This window comes from Podarcis muralis, chromosome 2 (assembly GCF_964188315.1).
Source record: "Podarcis muralis chromosome 2, rPodMur119.hap1.1, whole genome shotgun sequence".
Taxonomy (NCBI): Eukaryota; Metazoa; Chordata; class Lepidosauria; order Squamata; family Lacertidae; genus Podarcis; species Podarcis muralis.
This window is the reverse complement of record NC_135656.1, coordinates 48,064,552-48,089,491: the sequence shown is the minus strand read 5'-3', so window position 1 is coordinate 48,089,491 and position 24,940 is coordinate 48,064,552. Positions and strand designations below refer to the sequence as shown.

Sequence of the window (24,940 nt, the reverse complement as noted above, 5' to 3'; positions counted from 1 at the left end):
CTTCTAAGGAGAGGTGGCTACACAGGAAGTGGATACAGCGGAGAAGGACAGAACATACTTTCTATAGAGAAAGTCCTAGCCTCAATCCCTGGCATCTCCAGGCAGGGCTGTAGAAAGACGCCTGTCTGAAACCTGCTTCCAGTCAGAATAGACAATGCTGAATTAGATGGACCAATGGCCAGACAATATAAAGTAGTTTTTATGTTGCCAAGATACGGTTGTGTTGAGGTGGGATTAGAATCTTAAAACAGCGCAGCCTCTAAGACTTGCATTGGGAAATAATTTGTTAAGGAGGGTTTATACCAACTGCTACTCTTCTTGAATGCAATAGAAGATGAAAAGTGAGTTCTGCAATGGGTTCTGCAGCCAAACATATTGACACAAGATATTTAGGATCAGGGTAATAGAATGCAAAATACCTACTTATCCATATTACTGAAATAAAATCTGCCTCACAACAAAAAATAATATTTGAATGTCCGCAGTTTGTTTAGAGCAGCAGAAGCGTGACAGGATTTTATTCCTAGAGTTGAAGTTCTTTGCCTTTGTGTTGTTTCAGGATGCAAGGGAAAGCCTTTATCTGTGTGACTTTTTATCCTGAACTCAGACAATGTTCCTTTGCTCTTGGGATACTCCTTCCAATTGCATATTCAAGGCACTCACTACATGCAGTGATCTGGCAACAAAGGAAGCAGCTTTATACTCCTTCTCCCTCCTTGAGGCATCTACTATCACACAAACAGTACTTTAATTTTTTTTAAAAAGTGTTGTTATATTTTTGGAAGCCCCAATACATTCCATTCAGGGTAAGTAAATGGAGCAAAATCTGGAAAACCCTTTAGTGCATCTCCTGTTCACTGCACTGAGCCATCCATCTATCTTGCCATGCCTGAATGCCCCCTGTCATGTGTTATTTGTTCCATGGCCTGTTGCCCAAAGGCCTGTCTTAAAAAACAAGATGATGCAATTTAGAGGTTTAGCCTAGTGCCGAGAGTTCAACTTGCAGCTAAATCAAAAGGGAAATTGATAGCTGGTGAGCCTAACAGTGTCTGAATTGGGAAGCAATAAGTGTATCAGACCCTGTTGTGCTTCATCACAGCAATAGGCAGCCTTGATGGGCAGAAGGAACACCTCGTTCCTCAGCAGAGTGAGCCCATGCGTCAATGAAAGGACCTTCCTGACAGTGTTTTCCTTGTTTCCTTCACAGACTGAAGTTAAAGAGAGAGGTTATTTATAGTCCCGCCTGATCCTGTCTTCTGGAACTAATTAATTGTGAATAAACATTTAATCAAAGAGGTGAACTTGGAGCATACGTAACAGATGGACTGGACATATTCAGCCATATCGTACCTAGTTGAAGTCACAATAGTTTTCATTTTCAAATTTACATTCTCCCTCTCACCTCCACCCTTCTCTATGCAAAGGTCACACTGTTTGAAAACACTTTATTCATTATTATGCCAGGATAAAATTGGCAGAGGTCTCTCCCATGAGGTCTGTTCTTAAGTTATATTGGCCAGTGAGTCTATATGCTAAGTTTTTAAGAAACAGCAACACAGTAATAAAGAATCTAATTCAGGGTCAAGTGATTTAAAGTAAAATAAAAAACACTTAAGGATATTTGTCACAGTTGTCCCCTAGCTTCTTTTCCAGTTCTAGAGAGACAGGGAAGAATATAGGAAGCAAGCTTTGGGGGTGAGATTATAGTTCAGCCTATGTGTTGTAACACAGGTAACTCTTGAGAAATTCTATGGTAAGTATAATTGAGTCAACTGCTATCTTTTGATGGACAGCCATCACATGCAATGAACTATTTATATAATTAAGTAAATTTATATCCCACCCATACTCTCAAAGGAGCCCTACACCTACTGAGATAAAAACTACAGAAAATGGACATGGTTCAAAACTCTGGGGAGACTCCCGTGAAAGAAGACAAAATCCCATGGGACTCAGAACTGGAAAATGACCTGAAATTGTGATCTCTTCGCTGATGTAAACATTTTCCAGCTCATGGAAGAGAACAAAACAATCCTTGCATATTTGAACCTCTATGAGTGCACACATTGCTACTGCTGTATGTACACAAAATATTCTTCTGTTAACGTTTAGATGAAAAGCTGTCAAAAAGTGACAAACCAAACAGGTATGACTACAAAATTGAACTGATCTAACTCCTGCTGAAAGAAAAGCCAATAGTATACATGCAAGTTTCCCTTAGTTTGGAAGGGTGATCAGACATAAGATATACACATAACTTATTTACTATAATCCATATAGTCACTTTAGGCAGATACTGACCTAACAGAAATACTACCAGTTTTATTGCTTGGTAGTATATGTAGTTCTATATGTTTTTCAGATCTTATTAAATGTTCTATCATGTTGTGAATCACTTCACTATTTGTTGTAATTAAAGGGCACCATATAAATAAGTCAAATAAATAAATACAAGTAGGAGACAGTTTTATGATGTATTTCTTTAAATCTGAGTAAGCAAAATGAACAAACTAAATGATATGCTTATGAATCAATTTCCTTGACTGCCTATATTGGTAATTCTTTAATGAAAACATGTATTTTAAAATGCATTAATATAGGATGCAATCCAGATAGATGAAACAACCACTAAGTGTTAAGGGATTTCTGAAGCTCCCTAAAAGAACACACCACTGTTGTTTAAATTCTCCCACATTCAAAAAGTGGGGGATCTGAAAAAGAAAGCAGGAGAGGCACATGTTCACTATTTTTTCTTACAGATTTCACCTTTAAACAGTGGTTGCGCCAAATCCTCACACTTTTTTGCATTTGAGAGAATTGAAAGCACAACTGGAGTTTCTATGGATGTGCCTTCCAACAATTCCATATGTACGTGTGGGTAGGGCGACTGAGTGTCCTCTGAATCATGGCTTGCAGTTTGCAACTTTTGCTTTAATTACCGTACTTGTAGGCCATGGCATTTAATATTAGATTTCAGGTGTCAATTTATCTGAGTGTCTTAGTGACATTTTCATCTACCTTTTACAGAAAGAGGGTATATGCTACCTATGAGTATTCTGTTCACAGAGGACAGAGAGAAATGCTGTTTTCCTTACCCGACACACATACTGGCTCTGTGGTCCTGGAGAAAAGGTTTTGGATCGGATAATAGTGCTGCCTCTAACAAAAGGTGTTCGTAGAGGGTTAGAAGTTCTTTTATCTTTTGGACGAACTACTGCAGAAGATTGTGCAAGGCTCTCTGTGTTGGTCTCTTTATCCACCTACAATATATATAGGGCAGAATAATATTATAGTGCATTTCAGACATGAATCACTACCATCAAGTTTTAATTTAGAATCAGCACTTCTAAAAACACCACAGTACAGACACATACCATAACAAGAGAGAGAAAACATGAAAGTTAAAATCCAGCACAGAGTTAAACATATTTAAGGCTAAGCTCATTCATTTCAGTGTCTCAAGTGCCCTGGGTTCTGTGTTGGAATTATGGACTATAAAATTTGTAAATACAATTTTATGTAAGAAATTAGTACTGGCTGGAAGCTGAGGGGGCAGGGTGCCAAGAGAAAATGACAGGAGAAACAGAATCCAGGAGCTCTCCTTGTAAAACTGCTAACATAGAAATATAAGCCTGTTCAACAACTTCCTAGATTTGCTTGAGAAAACAGATAACTGTGCATGGAAGCATGAACGTAACCTGGTTTGCCTATGCAAATATTTGTTTGTGCTGCCAAGGTCATAAAGGTATACTGCATTCTTTGACAGCAATATATTTGGGCAGAGTTTGCTGGCCTGATTCACCATATCTCATTACTGAAGACTTACATGATTCTCTTCTAACAACAAATCAGGGACTTTCAACTAGTTCGGAATGTGAAGTTTCACCCTACAGTAAGAGTGCTACAGAAGCTACTTAACTCACTTGGCAATAATGTTTGCAGGCTACAGAGGAAAACAAAACAAAATAAACATCAGACCCAATACTGAATGTCTCTCGCTTCCTCCCTTCTTACCTTCTGTATGCCAAATGCTTGTATTCTACTATTTCCCTGATGTGTTCACAACTAAGCATGTGCTGTGTGAAGCCTAGCAAACAATTCACAAGCAAATGGAAAACAAAAAAGCTCAATTCCATCATGTTAGAGGTGAAACAAGGGCACTGCAGCAATAACATAGTGCTTAAGTCAGCTTGTCCTTCTAATCACCTGCTTACATAGGACTTTGCGTTCCTTGTGCTTTCTTTACCTTGATGGCTGCTGACTCAGCCAGTGACAAGGATGTGGTCTCTTCTGTTTCCCATATTGCCCTTCCACTATAAAACTCTCCTCCTCCTCCTCCTCCTTCTTCTTCTTCATTTTCACTGTTGCCATCTTGCTCAGCATCTTCTTCATCTTGCCTGTTACATAACAAAACTTCACTGTGAATAGGCAAAGCACCCTTGGAACACCAACCGTAAGAGCTTTGGCAAAGCTACCAGTATTCTCAGACAAAGTGAGCATAATTTCTACAGCACTATGAGATGCACCGCAATGCTATATAATACAGTGGCATGAGCACGCTACTAGTTAAAGGGAGAATAAATTTGGGCTTATCAGTGTGATACACCACATTCCACACCATACCTCATTCATCCTTTGTGAGGTCCTAAAAACAACAACTCAGAACTACTACCCAGGAAGAGAAACCCCAAACAATCCTTCCACATGGTGTCACTGCATGCAGCAAGCTGTACTGTTTGTACTAGGACTTATCACATTAGTCATCTAGGTTGCATAGAATATAGTCATCAGGGATATGAGTCACCAACTGTGAATACACTTCACTATACTAGGTTGATTCACGCAGTTTAATACAAATGTTGTGCGCTTCCATGTCAATATGCAACAAAGGTCTCCAAAAGGTACATATAAGATGAGTTGGGCTTAGCCCAAGCCCAAGAGGTTATAAACAGAACATTTAGAATGAGTATTTCACTTGCCTTATATGTATGAATAAAGTGATCATCAGAAACAATCTGGCTCAAAAGGGCAATCACAGAGATTCTTTTTTGAACTTACTAAAAGCACAGCTTCAGCATTTCTGGGAACACCTTAGCAGTTTTTTTATCTAACTAATTTAAACAAATTAAACTGATTAGGCTACACTCTGTTGTGACACACTAATAATGGAATAAACTAGAGCCTATGCATTCAATTTAGGTAAAAATATAAAATACAGTTTCTTCAAAAATTAGAAGTGTAAAGGTTGACTTCTAAAAGTTAAGAATTTAACTTTTAACCTTGTTATCTCCTTCATTTCTGAAAAATGAAAAATGGTTAGAGAGAAATATGGGGAATTCAGGGAAGGGTATGGGCAAAATTGCTACCACAATAGTGACAAAACCTTTTGACTACATGTTGTCTCCTTAAATTTAACTCTTTCCTTTTTACTATTATCATAAAAGCCCACAGAAACTACAGCACTGCAGTGTTGTAATACAACAGCTTCCTATCACTTACCAGTTCTCACTAGTAAGTAAAGTGCTCCTGCTTTCTTCTAGCTTTTTCTCTACAGCTTCGAGTTCAACAGCGGTCTGTTCCAGCAGTGCAGATACAGAGTCCTGTGGGGAATGAGTTAATGACATTGTTATTTCTTAATGTCCATTTAGTTTCAACAGAAGCTATCATTACTGAAACCCAGAGAATAGTATTCTGCTAGCTAAGTACACAATTTAGCAAAAAACAAAAGCTTCACATTTTCTGAGAGGAGTTACCATATTTTTCTGTGTGTAAGACGCCCCAGTGTATAAGATGATCCCTATTTTTTTGAACCCAAAATTAAGAAAACAAAACCCTAAAACAGAAGTGAAAATCTGGACGATGGGCAGTGGCGGCAGAAAGTTGTTGATACGGTTTTTGGCTGAGTGTCCTCAAAATTTCCAGCGTGAGGTACATGCAGTGGTGCAGAAGTAAAGGCAGCGGCTCCCCTTCGGTGGCTGTGGAGAAGTGATGGGCAAGAAGCTCCCAAGCAGGATGCCAAGGCCCACTCTGTGCCAGGCCATGCAGTCAAGCAAACCAAGCCGAGGAAGGCGGGGAGCGGGCCGAGGGCGGGGCGGGGTTTGAGGGAGAGAGAGAAAAGGAAAGAAGGGTGAGGAGAGGTAGCCGAGGCAGCTCTCGGCAGTGGCTGCTCTCCCTCTGGTGGTAGAGCTAAGAGTGGCTGCAGGAGGTGAGCTAACTGCCAGTGCGCAGCCAGACGGGAAAGGAGAAGGAGGGGACGGTGGCAGGAGGGACTGTCTCAGCCTGCCCAAGCCAAAGTCCCAGACATTTGCTTAAATATTTTAAAAATCCCCCCAGATGCCCATGTTCTGTGTATAAGATGACCCCCAATTTTTAAACTATTTTTTTTAAAACAAAACCCGTTATACATGGGAAAATGTGGTATATTTCAGACCCACAAATCTGAGGTTTTGTCTTCTATCCTAGTGTGGCTTCTGCAAAACATCTTCATTCATAAGTTATTACCATTTTTTCAGTGCAGGGTAGTTTGGAACAGACATCATCTTGCTTATTTTTACTTTGCGCCTGCAGGTATTTATAGCTAAGGAGGTTATACCAACGCGTTGACCTCTCTCCAGATTTGCAAGTCTCAGCGAGGCTAATTTGTGCACCTCCCTGCAGGAAAAAAAAAAGCAGCAATGGACATCTTCATAACATTCAAATAGCAATGAAAACAAATGTTGAGAGAAATGCATGACCTTGAGGTACGTATATAATTTTCCTTCCCTTGCAATTTCTGCATTACACAGATAACGATTTCCATAATTGCAGCAGCACCTGTTTCATCTGCCAGCCCCACAGTGGGGAAGTCACACCGGCAGTAGCTACAAGCATGCCTGGCAAGACCAGTTTGCAGAAATAGCACTTTGGCGTGAGTGCAACCCCTGCTTCAAGCGCCATGGGCACTCCCAGGATATTTGTGTTGGGACCCACTTTTGAATATCAACTGACCCATGCAGACACACAAATAAGTCGCTTCAGTAAGCACTGCCTGCTGCAACTGCCGGCAGTCCCATATGCTCCCAAGGTGCTTGTGAGTGTACCATCATTAAGAGAGAACCAAATGCAAGTGTGCAACCTTATGGCAAGAACTTTAAGTCATGCATTCATAAATTCATTGTGACAGAAGAAGACCAGTGCTAAAAATAACAATAGATACATAAATCTGTAATTTTTGTTCTGCTTAGTTTTTATTAACAGTTTTATGCTGGCTTCATGTTTATAGTCGCTACTATTATAACAATCTATAAAAATGTAAATACAACACGCTGGCTAATAACTGTTAGTGAATATATAATCGGTTATGATATCATTCAAAATATACGAATAAGCCACTTCAATATGATGTATATATCATAGAACACATCTCACAAAATATAGGGATGCGGGTTGTTATAGGGATGCGGGTGGCGCTGTGAGTTAAACCACAGAGCCTAGGACTTGCCGATCAGAAGGTCGGCGGTTCGAATCCCCATGATGGGGTGAGCTCCTGTTGCTCGGTCCCTGCTCCTGCCAACCTAGCAGTTCGAAAGCACGTCAAAGTGCAAGTAGATAAATAGCTACCGCTCTGGCGGGAAGGTAAATGGCGTTTCCATGCGCTGCTCTGGTTCACCAGAAGCGGCTTAGTCATGGTGGCCACATGACCCGGAAGCTCCCTCGGCCAATAAAGCGAGATGAGCGCCGTAACCCCAGAGTCGGTCACGACTGGAACTAATGGTCAGGGGTCCCTTTACCGTTACATTTATATGTATCAGAGTCAAACAAAGAATCAAACAAATCAATGAACAGCGAGGAACGCCAAGCCGTCTCTCAAAGTAAGACGTCTCTCTTATAACAGATGTCTCTATTATAATGGGCTCCAATCCTAAGCCCATATACCTAGGAACAAGCACCATGGGACTAAATGGGACTTGCTTTTGAGTAGACATGGTTAGGATTACAGCTCTAGTTGTTTAATATAGGAGCTTGTTTTCATTGGTTTGCAGTTTGTATTATCCTTGTATCAATAAACACTGATACAAATACCTTAAAAGGAGGGATATAATGGCATTAAATAAATAAATAAATAAATTTATTACTTTCCAGAAAATAGTTACAAATTTCTGTCTGATAATGTAATAGTTATACAGGGAACCCTAACTATCAGTCAAATGATAGTTTAAACACTAAAAGCATTAAGCCAACAGCATAAACAAACACTAACCAAGCATTCTTCAAGGTGGTACTTATTCAAAGCGCAGACATCAATCCTTAATGTCTTCTGTCGTAATACAGAATAAGGGATTGCAACGCAAAATAATTCATTGTAAATTAGATTGTCTGATGCTTCCATTAGGCTTGTGCGGAACAAACAGCTTGTGCTTTCAGAAGAAGGAAGAATAGCCACACGAACACTCCTGTTGAAAAATAGCTATAATCAGCATTATTTACTTTACAAGCATATGTGGAGAATATTACAGTTCAGCACAGCGTCCCCACACAAGAACTTAGCATAAGCAACAGGATCAATCCCAAATATAATAATGAGCACTATGCTGCTGTATACTTGCCCTGAAACAGTAGCCATATTATAGACCTGCTATTTTACAACGTCTAATTATTTCAGCAGGGTTTCTGTTGGATAGCTATCATACAGAGCTGGCAAGATGAAATATATGAAAGTTCACTTATTAGCATAATTTAGTCAGAAATTAAAGACAGGAAGATTGTGTACGAGCTACAGGCATGTCAAAATATCTGGGAAAGACTGTCTAAAAACCTCTGTTTCTGTCTTGGATTATTTTCTCCCATCTTTTGTACACAGACAGAAGAGAGACAGAAAACTGTGATGCGCCACATAATCTACATAAAGCAAACAACAGCTTGCTGAAATTCCCTTATGGGAAGACATTAGGACAGATAATTATCCAGTTTCCCAGAACTATTCATTACTATTCTTTTACAGAGAAAAACATTTACAAATAGACTATAGTCAGATAATGCATGCATTAATCCATTAATTCATTTATTAACTCCAGTTTATGCTTAATCTTGACTCGGAACTACTATAGTTGATTTCCTCTGCTTCCGAGAAAATATTTTCAAGACGAGTACTCTTTAAAAGCAAACCAAGCTGGGTCAGTTAATGCTTTTAACATTTGCGGCTTTGCTTGTATGTGCTCCATGGAAGTTTCCTTCTAACTTTTGTATTTTACAGAGGCTTCTTTTGTACCAGCTGAGCTATTCAATGAGGACAGATAGAAGGACAATCTGTGATTGTTACAGCTACTAAACCCCATGCTCTGCTAAGTCCTGTACCAGCCAAGGCAGAAAAGGCAGAGTAGCTGGAGAAAAAAGAGGTTTCCCAGCATTACAGCGGTGTACTCCCCTCTTCTACCCCACTCCTTAAACTGGGTGTGTGTCAGGTGAATGGGAATGCTTTGGATCCAGCACTACTGAAATTATGAGCATCCAATTATACCAATATATACCACTGCATTGTGAAATTTACCATCCTATTTCCTGTGTATGGGTTGTATCCAATGCTAGTGAAAGAACTTCGAAGAAAAAAGCACACCAAGAACTCAGGCCAATGTAAGTTTCAATGGTGGGAGTGGTCCCTACTCACAAATCAATAGTACCAAAAACTAATCCATTCAAAAGTATGTATTCTGACAAGAATTACAAATTCAAATAGAGATTGAAACTTACATTGGCCTGAGTTCTTGGTATGCTTTTTTCTTGGTATAGTTAATAACAAGAACTCCAACTTATTTTAAGTGAAAGAACTTCTGCATCTGCAATAGGACTTCCTCTCCTCCATCCTGAACACTCACCTCACTTTGCTTTGGGTTTCCCACTATCCCTCCAGAGCGATTTTTTTTTTTGGGGGGGGGAGGTTAGGGGTGTGCAGGAAGTGGGGTGGAAGTCCCATTGCACAAGCAGAAGTCCTTTATGCTAGATAGAGTAGTTTGCTGTTTGGTTCCTCACACTAGAGGATAATGAGTAGCCATAATGTTCAGTTATGGAGATTATACCCCAAAAGAGTGATGTAGTGTGGAAACTCTTATTTCGTACATTTGGAAGCACTGTTCTTTTCATTTCAAGTTAAATTGTGAATGCATTCTGGGAGTGGGGACTTTAATTTAATATAATTTTTGTACCTATAAAGCACTATAGCTGACTTAACAAGCGCAATCCTATACAATGGAACCTTGGTTCTTGAATGCTTTGATATTCGAACATTTTGGCTCCCGAATGCCGAAAACCTTGAAGTAAGTGTTCTGGTTTTCAAACGTTTTTCGGAAGCCAAACATCTGATGCAACTGTCGGTTATTGTTTCTGGGGCGCCTTGTTTTTCAAAAGTTTCAGAAGTTGAACAGACTTCCAGAATGGATTACGTTTGAGAACCAAGGTACCACTGTATATGTCTATTCAGAACCAAGTCCCCCCCCCCTCTTGTTCAGTGGTGCTTACTCCCATGTAAATGTGTATAGGATTGCAGCCCAACAAGACTCCTTAACTAAAGTTTAGGGTAACAACAACATAAACAACAACAAACAGTTTTACTTCACAACTGAAGTAAACATATTTGGGAAATCACACTTGCAAGCAATAAAATGGATCCTTTATGAGCTGGTCAATTGCCTTCATAACAAATTAGCCCAAAGACAATGAATCTGCAAAAGCACACAGGAATGAAACAAATTTTAGAAAATAATTCTAATTTCCTATGCCATATGCTAAAGTTGGCACTTATCTATCTTTTGATTGTCAGCTTATTCAATACTGATTTCTCTGTCTCCCTCACCCCCCTCTCCTTCCCACAATCTTATACAGGCATGTCCAGCATGTCATTCCACTTACTTACACTTTCTGGTCTTGCTGTGGCAGGAGAACAGGCACATTATTCATCTGGGCAACTAATATTGCAAACTGCTTATTTTTCTCATCATACCTAAATTGGAAAATAAAGAGAAAATATAACTGTAGGCAGTGTTAGAAATGACCCTAATCACAAAAGAGGTTGTTGATATTCTAAGACACTTTCTGATTTTCAGAGCTGTGTACTCTTAGACTAGCCGAAAACAGTAGAACTCACTTCTGAGTGCACACACATAGGATTGGACTACAGGTCTACAACCACAATAATATTTACCACCAAACACAGTGGGATTTAATTTAAGTAATTAAGTAAGGATTAGGGAGAGACAAAATTGCTAGATGGAGTGACAAAACTTTTTGGCAAATCAGAATTAATTTACTCAGGGGTCCATTAAAATGCAAAATAGGACTGGGAAATTCACTTTCTGCCTATAATAGTGAATACAAATGTTTAACATTGTTAACAATATGGTGGAGGGAAATGTATTCAAAGCAGGCAGCCCATCATGCAGTTAGATTTCCCCCACGACTTACACTATGCTGAAATAAGCAAGGGATACTGTATTAAGAAGTACCAGAGGCCTGTACTCTCAGGCCCTGTCATCAAGTCAGCAATGTTCTCCCATCAACACCACAGATACGCAAATCCAAAAAATATTTTTATGCCATTTTTTAACTAAATATTACATGAAATGTTGAACACTGAAAGTTATTTGCACAATATAAAAGACTCCAGAGTGGGAGAAGTATTGGAAATGAATTAAGATATTAGTTCAAAACACTGGAGAAATAACTCAGCTTACTTCATTGAAATTTGAACTTTAGCAGTCTTAGTTGCATCTTCGTTGTCAAACACAACAGCTTCTGGCACACAAGGCCTGGAAAAAAGAGAACATTTAGATGGCATAAAGTCTGCAATACTGGGGTTGAGTTGGGCGAATCATTCCACACAAAAAAATTACTGTATTCTTCCAGTTATTAGACGAGGATTCTGACTCAAAAATCATGTCAAAAAACTGAGGTCGTCCTATACATAGATAGTGGATTGAGTGGGGGGAGAAGCAGTGCGCCTGCCAGCCAGTTGGCGGGAGCGCAACTTCCCCTGATGCCACTATGCGCGGGAAACCATCTAGGGAGTGTTTCCTGCCTGCAGCTGCATGGGGGAGAGAAGCTCAACAACCCTGGGTCATCTCCCCTCATTTTCTTAAAATTGAGTCCACAAAAATAGGGGGAGGTCTTATACATGGGGGTGTCTTATAGATGGAAAAATACAGTAAATCCTGGAAGCTCCCTTGTCGCACTGTCTGATTTGGTTAGGATGTATACCATGTAATACATAAGAGTACCTTTGCACAGATGCTTCGTACACTCCACTGTCTCCAGCCACAGACTCATCTGACACTGCAGCTGATACACAGGCTGTCTTCAGTGCAGCTCCTTCAACCATACTTACGCCTACAAAAACAGAGGGAGGAAAGGAAAAGCAGTGTTGATCATTTTTATCATGAGTTGGATGCATCAGCAAGTGAAAGACTAACCCTTAATTTGTATGTTGTTATCCCCTTAAAAAGAACCCTTTATTTAGACAACAGACAGAAGTTTTAAAATGTTTACAACCAAGTCTGTTATATTGGGAATTAAAAAACAAAAAACTTTGCCTAAGGCAGGGGTAGCCAATGTGGAGCCCACCAGATGTTGGATTAAAATTCCAATCTTCCCTGACCACTGGCCAGAGTAGCAGGTACTGATGGCAGCTATGAGTCTACCAACATCTGAAGGGCAGCGTGTTGACTACTCTGACAAAGTCTTGGAAAAGTGCTGCAGATAGACGGTACTGAGCTAGAGGAACCAAGGGGCTGACTCAGTATACACCACTTTCATATGCTAAGATCAAGAATGTTTTTTAAAAATATATGTCAGTTGTGCAGATGTTCTGGAGAACAGACAAAGAGATGATCAGGTAAATAAGACAAGGCCAACACAGCAAGTCAAATGCAGCCTGCCAATTACAGTAGTTCTGTACACTGATTGTCAAGACAGTATGTGAGCCCACCGTAAATTAATTCTTGGCCTCAGTTGTTCTACTATCCTAAGACAATGGCATGTTCTACAACTCACCTTCATGCCTCTTACCTTAAGCTGCTCACTATTGGTAATACTTCTCTACATGGGACCTACAGATTTGCAGTCTTTTAAGAATGCAACCTTTGTGGCTTCTCAGGAAAATCCAGTAAGTGTGACAGAAATTATTCTAATTAAATATTTTCCCGATACAGGTTCATTCTATCTCCTGCCCCCCCCCTTTAAAGCCCTACTTCATTATTATTTTTTAAAATCTGGATGATAGTTTTTAATTGCACATAAGCAAAGGCAAATTCCATTGTTCAAGTTAATTAAACTAGATAAAAGATACTGAAATTGGGGAGCAGAAAAAGCTTTGGGGAAAAACACGATTTCACTAAAGAAGGGGTGTTGGAGATTTGGGGAATATGCTATTTAGTTCTACTTACAAGAACATGTGAGGACACATGATCCCAGGAGGCCAGGCTGTAACTCAATCATGCAGCTTTTGCGCTACTCTAAGCTGTGTGAGCAGAACCCAGGGAGTGGATGCTTTCCTCATTACTGCCCTGAAATAAACTACCTGTGGTGATTATTATGTCTGCTGACTGAATAACAACCCCAAATCACTTAATCTGCTTAGCGCCTTATAGCTTTCACTTTAACAGCCGCAGCCATTCTCAAGGAGCCAAGAAAGGTTAAGACTAATTACTAGCAAGATCTAATGGGAATAATAACCATTTCATACTACAAACGTGGCCATTGCTCAAAGGAGAAGGGAAAAGCTCAGGGCACCATGTTAAAGGCAAACACTATTCCAGTATCTTTCCTTGATCAGGGTTATGTGACCCATTAATATGTTGCTTACTTAACACAACAAAACCTTAGAGATACTAACTGAAATTCTACTTGGTGCTCTTTCACAGATTAGCAAGTAAGTCTATAGGGTAGGTGGACTGTGCAATACCTAAAGAGTTCCAACATGCCAGTCCTTCAGCAAGCTCACAAAATAAAAGCTCTGTGGCCATCTTGTTGTGGACTCTTTGTCACCATTTTGTGAGTCATTTTGGACTCAAAGCTGTCCATGGAGGCTCAGGTCGATTCTTATGTCCAGGGCAGCTGTCTATCAGCTCTACCTGGTATGCCAGCTAAGACCCTACCTGCCAGCAGACTGACTCACCAGAGTGGTGCATGCTCTGGTTATCTCTTGCTTGGACTGCATGGGGCTACCTTTGAAGGTAACCCAGAAACTACAACTAATCCAGAATGCAGCAGCTAGACTGGTGACTGGGAGTGGCCACTGGGACCATATAACACCAGTCCTAAAGGATCTTCATTGGCTCCCAGTGTGTTTCTGAGCAAAATTCAATGTGTTGGTGCTGACCTTTAAAGCCCTAAATGGCCTCGGCCCAGTATACCTGAAGGAGCGTCTTCACCCCCATCATTCAGCCCAGACACTGGACTTCTGCTGCAAGAAGCAAGGTTACAGGGAACCAGGCAGAGGGCCTTCTTGGTTGTGGCACCCTCCCTGTGAAACACCCTCCCTTCAGATGTCAAGGAAATAAACAACTGACTTTTAGAAGACATCTGAAGGCAGCCCTGTATCGAGAAGTTTTTAATGTTTGATATTTTAGTATGTTCTGATATGTGCTGTGAGCCACCCAGAGTGGCTGGAGAAAGCCAGCCAGATGGGTGGGGAATAATAATAATAATAATAATAATAATAATAATAATAATAATAGTTGTTGTTGTTGTTGTTGTTGTTGTTGTTGTTGTTGTTGTTGTTGTTGTTGTTGTTATATAAGCAGCAATCCTAATGCCACACTACTTTGAAAAGAGTCACTGACAACAGGATGGTTGTCTGAATCCACCTAGAGTGTGGAGTCTACATACAGATTTGATGCTGCTGCTTGATTAAGATTTTAGAATCCTTTGCACTCATAAACTGTGTACCGTTTTGTTGTGCTAAATGGAAAGCAGTATATAAAACATTTCCATAAAAGAAAGAAATAACTAAGTTGCAGTGTCAACTATTTCTCTTTCAATTAGAAACAGGTGTGCCAGAAGCAGCCTGTTTGCATCTAGGTTGTCGCTTTTATGTTTGACCAACTCCTCTCCCACTTTCAAGAACATATTGTAGTTTCAGTCACAGAGCTATTTGTGTGTGAGCGGGGGATGGAGGGGGAGGGAGAGAGATCTGCTGAATGAATAGACACTTGCTTATGGATACCAAATACATTAAATGTATCTTCTTTCTGGACACACATTAATAACAAAATTTCACCTCCACTAATGTCTCCACCTATGACGGTTAGTATATCTAAAAAGGATTTTTTATTTTTACATTTGTTCCCTGCTTTATAGGTTGTTTTATTTTAAAAGTATTGTTAAATAAAATCAGTTTTCAAAGGGGGGAAATAATTTGGCTGAATGTGAGGAAGTGGGCAATAGTCACTCTACCTTGGTCTAGATGTTTGACACCAGTCTTAGATTCTTCCAGTCTGTACTTCCTGCCACTTGCAGTGTTTAGACTAAGTTCAGAAAGACCACTGTTTATGTCAGTATCTTCAAAATCCATTTGACCAGTGAAGGTATCGCCTGTGAAGAATGGGTCCATCACTAGTGGTGAACAAGGTGGAGAGGGAGAAGAGAGAGATGACCTTGGAGACAAAGAAGTCAATGATTTTGGTGTCCCAGATAAGGATCTCAGGGCCTGAAAACGGTTAGCAACGTCAGTTTTCTGAGTTTTCACCACCTCATTCTCATGGATAGTAGTGATGCAGCCTGAAGGCCGAAAACCAGTGGCTTTCTCCAGAAGCAACATGTCCATTTTGCTCTGGTAGTCAGAGTCCAGCTGCTCAAACTGTTCATTGTACAGATCAGTAAAGCTGGCGGAGGTTGAAGAATCCTGGCTTGAGGTGACCAGAGATCCCCTGCTGGATGCAAGAGAGCCAGGACTGCTGCCAGAAGACAGGGAAAGCATGCTAGATGACAGGCTGCAAAAAAGAGAGAACAATATAACTGAGATGAAAGGTGCAACGAAGAGTGTGGTATAGCAGCTGGAGTGTCCTAACTAGTACCAGGGAGACCTAGGTTCAAATTCCCACCCAGCCACAGTTTGAAAGTCTAAGCCATTAATGGGGTTGTTGTGCAGGATAAGGAGGGACATTACCTTGAGCAGGACATAAATTGAGTGAAGAGACAACAAACTCTTAAGTCTTAATTAAACAGACTCTGGAACTTTGTGTGCTGGGAAATCCATCAGATTCCCACTTCTTGATGACCTTCCATTGTCATGCAAAAACCCATCTTGTTCCTATGAATATATATGATATCCCAAACTCTCTCTCTTTCTCTCTCTCTCTCTCTCTCTCTCTCTCTCTCTCTCTCTCTGTGTGTGTGTGTGTGTGTTGATGCTTCATTTTGTTTGAATAATATTTAAGACGAGGAAAAAATTATTTAAAACCAATTATCAACTGCTTCCTATTTTTAAAAAACAGCCTAAATGCAATCAAAAAGCAAGATAGAATAGCAAGTAAATGAAATAAATACAGATGCATTTTGTATAACAGTACCTGCTAGGTGCATGCAATAAGATCCTAGCTCCATATTGTGTTGATATCTAAATTGTACAGGAGGAGACATGTTGATGTATTGTGCCCCACAGCCACACATCAGCTCCTTGCATCTCCAGTTGCATCTCCTTATAGTAGTTACTGGGTTGTCATGGGGTTGAGACATATATTGCAAACCAAATGCAGCTTTTCTGCACCAAAGCAAAATGCATCTGCTCATGCTAATGTTCAGGGGGTTATAATTTTGGGCGGGTTCAAAACACTGGGGAAACCGGATGAAGTTTTTTCTCCTTTTCCTAATACTTAAGGTCACTTAAGGAAGATCAAACAGAGAAAGGATTTTTCCACACAATACACAAATAATCTATGGAACTGACAGTTCAGGGTATAGTGATCACTACTTTCAATAGCTTTAAAAGGGGGTCAGACAGATTAACAGAACTATCAATGGCTATTAGTAATGATGGGTAAATGGAACGCCTATGGTAAAAGTCTATATGCCGCTGAATACCAGTTGCTAAGGGTTTTAAAAAATAAGAGGTCTGTTTCATTCATGCCCTGCTTGTGAGATTCGCAAGCCCAGCAGTGGGCCATTGATGGGAAAAGGACACTGAGCTAGGTGAATCACAATAACCAATTCATCAGGACTCTTCTTTATGTTATTACTTGTATTTCAAGTAAAGAGCAATGTTTGGAAACACCATTTTGCAACACTATTTCAATCCCAAAGTTAACACAGCAGCAGATGGTACAAAGAAGTGGTGCTGTTTTATGATTGGCAGCAAGTCCGTTTTCAAACCAGTTTTGGAAACATGTTTCCCATAAGACAGAATTGTAGGAGTATACAGCCGATATTCATGTGAAGTATGTGTAAGAAGCCTGTGGAAAACTTACTTTTTCAGCTGGATGTGCAACATTGCCATTAATCGCGTTGTTTCCTCTAGTTCTCGGACCAACTGGTTTCTTTTACTATTTAATTTCAATCTGCAAACAGGAAAAAAAACAGCTTAAAATGCAACTCAAAGCATTATCCTATTAAGGGGCCATAGTAAGCCCTTCCAATGCAATGTCCTGAAGATGGGCAGGGTGTCATCTCCAAATCCCTGTCTATAGCAGCATTTTGTTAAAGCAGCATTTTGTTCTTAATATTTACATTCAACTTCACATCAAAAGCTTCTTGCTACATAACATTTTAAAAGCAATTATAGTGTAACTCAATAAATGTTACGTCAAATAGATCAGGATAGGAATAATGGGTGTCACCCGAAGAAACTTCCTATCTATATAACTATTCCTTTATTACTATTTTTAATTTCTGAAATTCACAATTCTTCGGCATCTTGCACTTCAGACGCATCTTGCACTTCTGGCTTCACACTTTCAGGTGCAGTTTAAGATTTGTTGGTTGTAGAGAACTTTAAGGCAGTTTGGAAAAATAAAAAGTATCACCAGCCATGTTAGTTTTGCGTGCAGAAGGCACCTGACCTTCTCTACATTATTCGTCTTTGCAAAAGGTATGCCAACTATTCAGGAAGAAAAAAAAGATCTGTTACATAAGCAAGATTAGTGTTTCCTGGCAGGGACCCAAAAATATGTAAGGTGTTTCAGGAGGATTGTCTCTCACTTCCTTATGTGAACAGACTGAATAAAAGAGTTGTTTTAAAGAGAACACTTAATAATATTTCTTGGAGATGAGAGAATAGGTGAGACAATTTCAAAAATCTAAGAAAAGTAAGTTTTTTCAATTGTGAATGAACGTTAAAACCTGTCACATCTAAGGTACACTAAAGCCACGTTGTATTTATCTCTATTATATGACAGAAAGGAGAACAAGGGTCACCTTGAGATTTGAGCTTGCCAGAGGCAGGGGTGGGGAGCAGAGAATGCTCCAGCATTAAGTGAGTGTAAAAATGTAGAACCTTGCTGTTGCACACTCAGTTCTTAGAAGGACCTGTTCATGCTAAAAACATTAAAAGAACCCAGACTTGAGGTCTTGTTTCACAATGGCAAGCACCCCACAATGACAAGCACTTGTTTCACAATGACAAGACTGTTACTCAGAACTCCCCACGACTTTTAGAGGATTGAAGGGGCATACATTTACTGGTAGTTCACATGGTAAAACAGCCAAACTACAAGCAGTGCAGGACCACAAGTGCATCTGAAACTCTTTATAATATACCCCACCACTATTTGTCTAGAACATATCCCTTTTTTGGCTGTTAGGAGCTGCCATAATGGTGTGGGTTGAGGAGATTAAGTCAGAGGTGGAACAAATTCTTACAAGAGTGGAAAGACTGAAGAGAGAACAAAGAAGTGAGAGACTCAGGAGATTATCGAGATGAAGGGAGAAGCAACCCGGAACACCGGAAGCTGCTTTATATAGAGTCAGACATTGGTCCAGCTAGCTCAGTACAGTTGTCAGCAGCTCGTCCTACTCTCGAGTAGGACCCTGGCAGAGCCACATGCCCAACTGGCATGTTCCCTCCCTCCTGGTCGATCGTTCGGGAGCTTCAAAAGCTTTCTTCTGCCCGAACATCACAGCAACCGATGCCAACAGACATCGGCACACTTAGGGATCCGCGGAGTCTTTGCAGCTTGTGTAACAGACCTCAGCAACTCAGCATTTTGGCTAATCTACTTTATTTACATATAAACACACACGGAGCACTGCAACATGACTCCCTCTCTCTCTAGCATCAGACAGCAAAGAGAAAAAACAAAGGACAATAGTCCCACTTCATGGAACACAGCAACACAAACATGCTGTCTCCATCACTTCCCACTCTGTGGATTCAAAACATACACCATCATGTGATAGACAAAAATCCTATGACTGCAATCATGGAGCAGGAATTCTAACACTGTCTGCACTGACTGGCAGCAGCTATCCAAGGTTTCAGTCAGGGGACATTCACTGCCCTACTTGCAGATGGCTCTGGATTAACCCTGGACCTCTTGCATGCAAAGCATAGGTGTACATCAATGAGCCATGACCTTTCCCCACTGAGAGAAGACTGAGAACAGAAAGTAGGAGCTTAATATGTTCCTTACACGCTGACTAAAATTGTACACCTATCTGAGTTCCTTCCCTTTCCCATCCACCTATTTAAACACATTCTACTTTATATTCTACTGTATCCAGTTGCCCATTAGTTGGTTCTTTCCCCTACCTCTTTTCAAGAAACATAGGGACTGTAAGGCTGGAGGCACCACATGGTTTTTTAGGACTCCAGCCTTCTTCACCCTCACAGTTCCCTCCACAACAAGGGGCTACTGCAAGGCACTGTTGGGATAGCAATAAATCCCACTAAAGAGTTGCAGCAGAGACTGGTCGTACAGTGTAGCTCTATAGCATCTAGAAGAAACTACCCTATTGCTTCTATGACAGTTTCTATTGTTGATGCGGAACCAGAGGAAAGCCTATCACCACACAAATACCTTGGAACAGCCTTCCCCTCCCGTGAAAGGAAGCATGAAGCTTGCTAGAAAACCTTAATTTCTGGATACTGCTTAATTGTAAATAAAACCATTAAGCAGGATGAACCTGCTATAGGAGTTTGTCAGTCCCTAGAAGATAATTCAGAATCCACTCAATGCCTTTAGTAGTCTCTTCAATTTTGGGAGGTAACTGTGATGCTGTACCACCCACACAACATTCTACTAATATAAGAACAGTTGTTGGAAATTATTTTTTAAAAAGTTTGACTTTTAAAAAGGCCCTGAGATCTGTAGAACTATTCAGGATAGATTCAATCAGAGATTGCTCATGTTCTTTTTGAACACTATCTATTAAAGCAGCCTGAGTGGGAACCAAGTTCCCCAACCATCAATCAATTCAGCAGTTGCCCTATAAGAATAGGTACATTGGAAGGAAGAATAATGGGAAAAATATTAATGATTTTTTAAAAATTAAGGGGAGTAAAACATGGAGCACAGTACACACCTCACCCAAATGTATTAAATAGTCCCAGTGGAAGATGCGTGTAGCAGAATGTTTGAGAAAATGGCCGTCTGTAACTAAGCAGCACCACCTCAATAAGCATTAAGTGGTATTTTTAGAAAAAGAGTTGTGTGTGTCCCTCTTTCTCATCTAGACAGCATTCGAATAGCTGGAGGGCAGCAGGAGATGAATAAATATCACATGCACTTAGGATTCTGGAATTTTTCAGATGTCAGGAGGTTTTAAACCCCACAAACACGTTTTTAGTTCATTTGTGTGGGATGGCTGTTAGTTATGCACAAAAAGAAGCCTATAAAATCATGCACAAAAAATAAAATAAGATAAAGGACAGCATGTTCAAGTCATTTTTAGCGAGAAAAGCCTGACTGTCAAAAACATCATTGCAGACTCAAAGTACTATCCACCCACACACCAAGTCTAAAGAATGGCAATTACAGAGAGGCTTTTCACCTTGTTACTACTGCACCTTCCCATGGGGCTTAATCTACAGCTGAAATGGTGATGCAGTCTCACAAGATCCAGTCACCAAATATAATTCTTTTACTAACCAAATGAATTACAGGAGACAGAGTGTGAAAAGCGGCACTTTTACGTGCTTGATAGTCTTGTTGTCAAACTGCATCCCTCCCAAAACTTTAGTTCCTATGGGGATAACATTTAAAAGAAACATTTGAGTTTAAATATAGCTACAATTCTAATGTTTCTTTGGAGATGTGAGGCTTGCTTCTGCCTAAATATCCAAGTAAGACAGCACAAGAAAGCCCCATTTCCATATCAATTTCCGTGTTTTTTGGGGATACTGATGTTAAATGCAGCAGCTGAACACATCAACTTTATAGAGATTCACACCATGAGATGACACTTTTTGCCATCTCATACCTGTTCATTCCAAGGTTGAAACAAATGTCAGGAAGAATGTCACTTATGTCAACTGATATCTTAAGTGACTAGAGACCAGAACCAAGATTTTGGCTGGTAAACCCCAGGTTTTAGTATTCTCACTCTCTTAGATCATACGAAGAAGTCAAATACAAGAAAACCTGGGACAGACGAATAGAACTTATTCACACCACACATAATTAAACTGTGGAATTTGCTGTCAAATGATACTGTATTAGCCACCAACTTAGGCAACTTTAAAAAGGAGATTAAGACAAACTCATGGAAGAGAAGGCTATCACTGGATAGTAGCCATTATGGTAGTACTTCCACTGCCAGAGGCCTCTGAATACCAGTTGTTGGGAACCAGCACTCAAGTCCTGCACTCAGGTCCTGCCTGAAGGTTTGCATAGGCCAGGGGTGGGGAACCTCAGCTCACAACCAAGTGAGATGAATAGTCAACCCAACAAGAAAAACGCCACAGAAAGGAGACCAAAAATGGCAGTTAATTCATGCAGGTGAGTCAAGGAGGAAGCCTCCACTCTCGTTAGACCTTCTCCTGTGAGGAGTCGCAAGGCGGCAGTGAAGAGCCTAGGCAAGTCGTGGAGGAAGAGTCATGAGAGGCCAGGACACCTTCTCAGCAACAGTCCAACTCATGGAAGAAGGCTTAAAAGGTGTCTTCAGCAAGGTGGTCAGCGGCAACAGCAGCAGCAGAGCAGGACGACTGTTGAGAAGTTGCCCCAGCCTTTCATGACTCATCCTCTGAAGCTTGCCTGCATCATCCGCAACTGCCCTCTGAAGCTGCTTCAATGGTCCAGCAGCAAACCCAGGACTGTTAACACACTGTAGTTTGTAACATCACCTGCCTGTGGCTAAGTGAATTGCAGTGCGATGACATTCTTACATTTTTATTATAGGTATAGATAAAGTAAACAAAACAAAAGACTGTAACAAATGCAATTAAATTACATTCCGATGCAAGCACCTGTAACAGTTTTATTAGATGCAAGTGTCTGTAATGAGTTTTCTAGTCCACAAGAACAGAAGAAAATAATCAATTTTTACTATTTAAACAAAGTAAATATGTTAAATGTACCTTTCTGTTAAAGCTTTGCTTTGCGTATCTCTTGCAGTCTGAAGATCTTCTTCTAGACGTTTTCTTTCCATCTCCAGTCTTTCCACTTCACCCTGAGTCCACTTTCTAGGGCTAATGAACCTCATTTCCTTTAGAAGTTCCTCCTTCTCATTGATTAACATTAATCGGTCTCGTTCAGAATCCAGCACACCAGGCCAGGCCTCACTATCCAATTTAGCCAACTGTATTTTCAAATTTGCTATTCTATAGGACGAAGGAAAACAATTAAGTTTGCATATGGCACATATGTTCCAGCAATCTCAGAAAAACCTTCCTGTTGGGCTCTCTTGCATATTCAACTAGAGCAGTACTGAACACCACAATTTATCAGATCTCACCAATCGTATATAAATTGTGTCCTAATCTAGTGACATAAAATGGCGTGTCAAAGCACAGAACCCATTATTTCAGGACACTTATTTTTTTAAAGAAGAGATGATTCAGCTTGTTCCCATAGCAGGGAAGTTGCTGCTTAATTAATTTAAATTCTATAATTAATAGAAATCCATTCAAGCTGCACTGAAGCCTTCTTTGCAGCCATTTTAATGTTCAGCTGCCTGGTTAAGCCCAACATTGTGCTCCACTGATGAATTAGCATTGGCATTAGTTCCTAATCTGTGAATTCCACTGTGAATTTATAAAGAGTGTGTTCTAAGAGGATTGCTCAACTGTAATTTGATAACTTCTGTCAACTATCAGCATGGATATGGTAAGAGGTCAGATTTGTTCTTAAGGTGGAATGCTTTCCACCTTCAAAAATAAAACAGCATTCTATGCATCCTACACAGTAGGGGAGGAAGGGAAAGGAGAATGTTAGCTGCTTTGAGACTCCTTCGGGTAGTGATAAAGCGGGATATCAAATTCAAACTCTTCTTCTTCTTCTTATGAAAGTAAACAAGCCATCTTATAAATCTGGCATCATTCTCTCCCTCTAATTTTCACTTTGCAATTTTCACTTGAAAGAAAGCCATTATTTCACCTGTTCAGGATTCACTGATAGGGAATTTTATCTTAATCAATAATAGCTTGTAACACTCATATCAGCATTACCAGGAAGTTTTGTCAATGGGGATTTTGTCAATGGGGATTGTAGGATGTCAGGCACCAAATCAATTTTTGTTCCTATAGCTCATAACAAATGAAGGAAAAGACATTTCAGTCTTTTACTTAAGTTTGCTTAAATAAAAATCACACTGCACACTTTCATATGCAAGGTTATTTATCATTTGCATTATGCCAGTCCTTGCTATTTTCATTCTTATTCTTATTACATTGTTACTACAATTTAAAGGATTGGGAATTGAAGCTCAGAGAGAGCGATAGGCAGAGTCTGATTTCCTAGATTTAGACCAATGACTTGCAGCTGAACAATATTGGTTCTCAACCATTTTTACTCTAATTAATGAAATATGGGAATCTGACATCATCAGAAAAGGAAAGCAAACAGTGCTTTAGCTTAACCAAACATTTCAGTGGGACCAAACCTTATCTGAATCCACTACAGATGTAACATGACATTTCATAAATAAATAAATAAAATTTAAAAATGGATGCACATCTCAGGAGTCTTAACCTGAATTCATACTCTTAAAATAAATTTCTTATTCATTACTAAAGTAACTGGGATTTAATTGAAGAGGCACACGGTATCTGAATCAGGAGTACGTTTTTTGTGGAAACAAGACTCAGAAAATGCCCTCACAAAGTCCCTTGTTTTAAAATAGTGTTAAGCATGTCCTGTTGGCTTGGGGTTTTTTTATGCTCTGTGGTTCTATACCTTTGTTTAATTTTAATAATACAAGCCAACTTTGAGACTTAAAACTAGTGATCAGTCTTTGACAACCAAACACTATATAAAAACTTTGCAACAACTGTAATACAAGTTTATAGAATCATCACTTATTCTGATCCAAAAGCACATTAGTTCCACATGAAAAGAAAAAGTCCTCCGAGAAATATTTGACAGAAGTCTGTCTGTAAAGAAAAAAATTCATCCTCATGTTATGTTCTAAATGTGTACCCTTTAAACATACTTGTCCTCTTAAAAAACAGCTGTTTGTCTGCACTATGGATTTAAGTGCTTATTGTCAATAGTAGTAGGGGAAGGTCCACTTACTTTCGCTTAGCATCTTCATATTGGAGGCGCAGTCTCACCTTCTCAGCCAATTGATTATTCGTGTTCACAATAAACTAAAGAAGCAAATAGTAAAGTTAAAGGGTGTTGACACATCTTCCCCTTTGTAAATTAAACATGTTGACATGAGTCAGAGCCAAAGCCAAAGCTAAACATATGCATCCAAAGATTAAGAAATAACATATATGCTATAAATCTTTTCCATAAAATTTTACAAAGCAGTGGTTCAAACACTAGGTCCCCACAAAACATTATTTAATAGCTAAGATGGGATGGTGGGACGTGGATGGCGC

The 24,940-nt window shown here is 39.8% G+C and overlaps 1 protein-coding gene across 2 annotated transcripts in view; it reads right to left on the bottom strand.

The window, feature by feature from the left end:
* The window catches only part of WWC1 (WW and C2 domain containing 1), an 80,661-nt gene that overhangs the window by 5,074 nt on the left and 50,647 nt on the right, over positions 1-24,940 (bottom strand). For both annotated transcript variants that reach the window (XM_028717483.2, XM_028717482.2), the window contains 12 exons: positions 24,630-24,703; positions 22,475-22,717; positions 17,430-17,519; positions 15,421-15,956; positions 12,246-12,354; positions 11,703-11,777; positions 10,886-10,972; positions 8,240-8,432; positions 6,502-6,651; positions 5,500-5,600; positions 4,247-4,397; positions 3,096-3,260 (listed from right to left, as the gene is read on the bottom strand). In XM_028717483.2, coding sequence (XP_028573316.2) covers positions 3,096-3,260; positions 4,247-4,397; positions 5,500-5,600; positions 6,502-6,651; positions 8,240-8,432; positions 10,886-10,972; positions 11,703-11,777; positions 12,246-12,354; positions 15,421-15,956; positions 17,430-17,519; positions 22,475-22,717; positions 24,630-24,703 — 1,974 coding nt within the window. The remainder of the gene's footprint in view (positions 1-3,095; positions 3,261-4,246; positions 4,398-5,499; positions 5,601-6,501; positions 6,652-8,239; positions 8,433-10,885; positions 10,973-11,702; positions 11,778-12,245; positions 12,355-15,420; positions 15,957-17,429; positions 17,520-22,474; positions 22,718-24,629; positions 24,704-24,940) is intronic.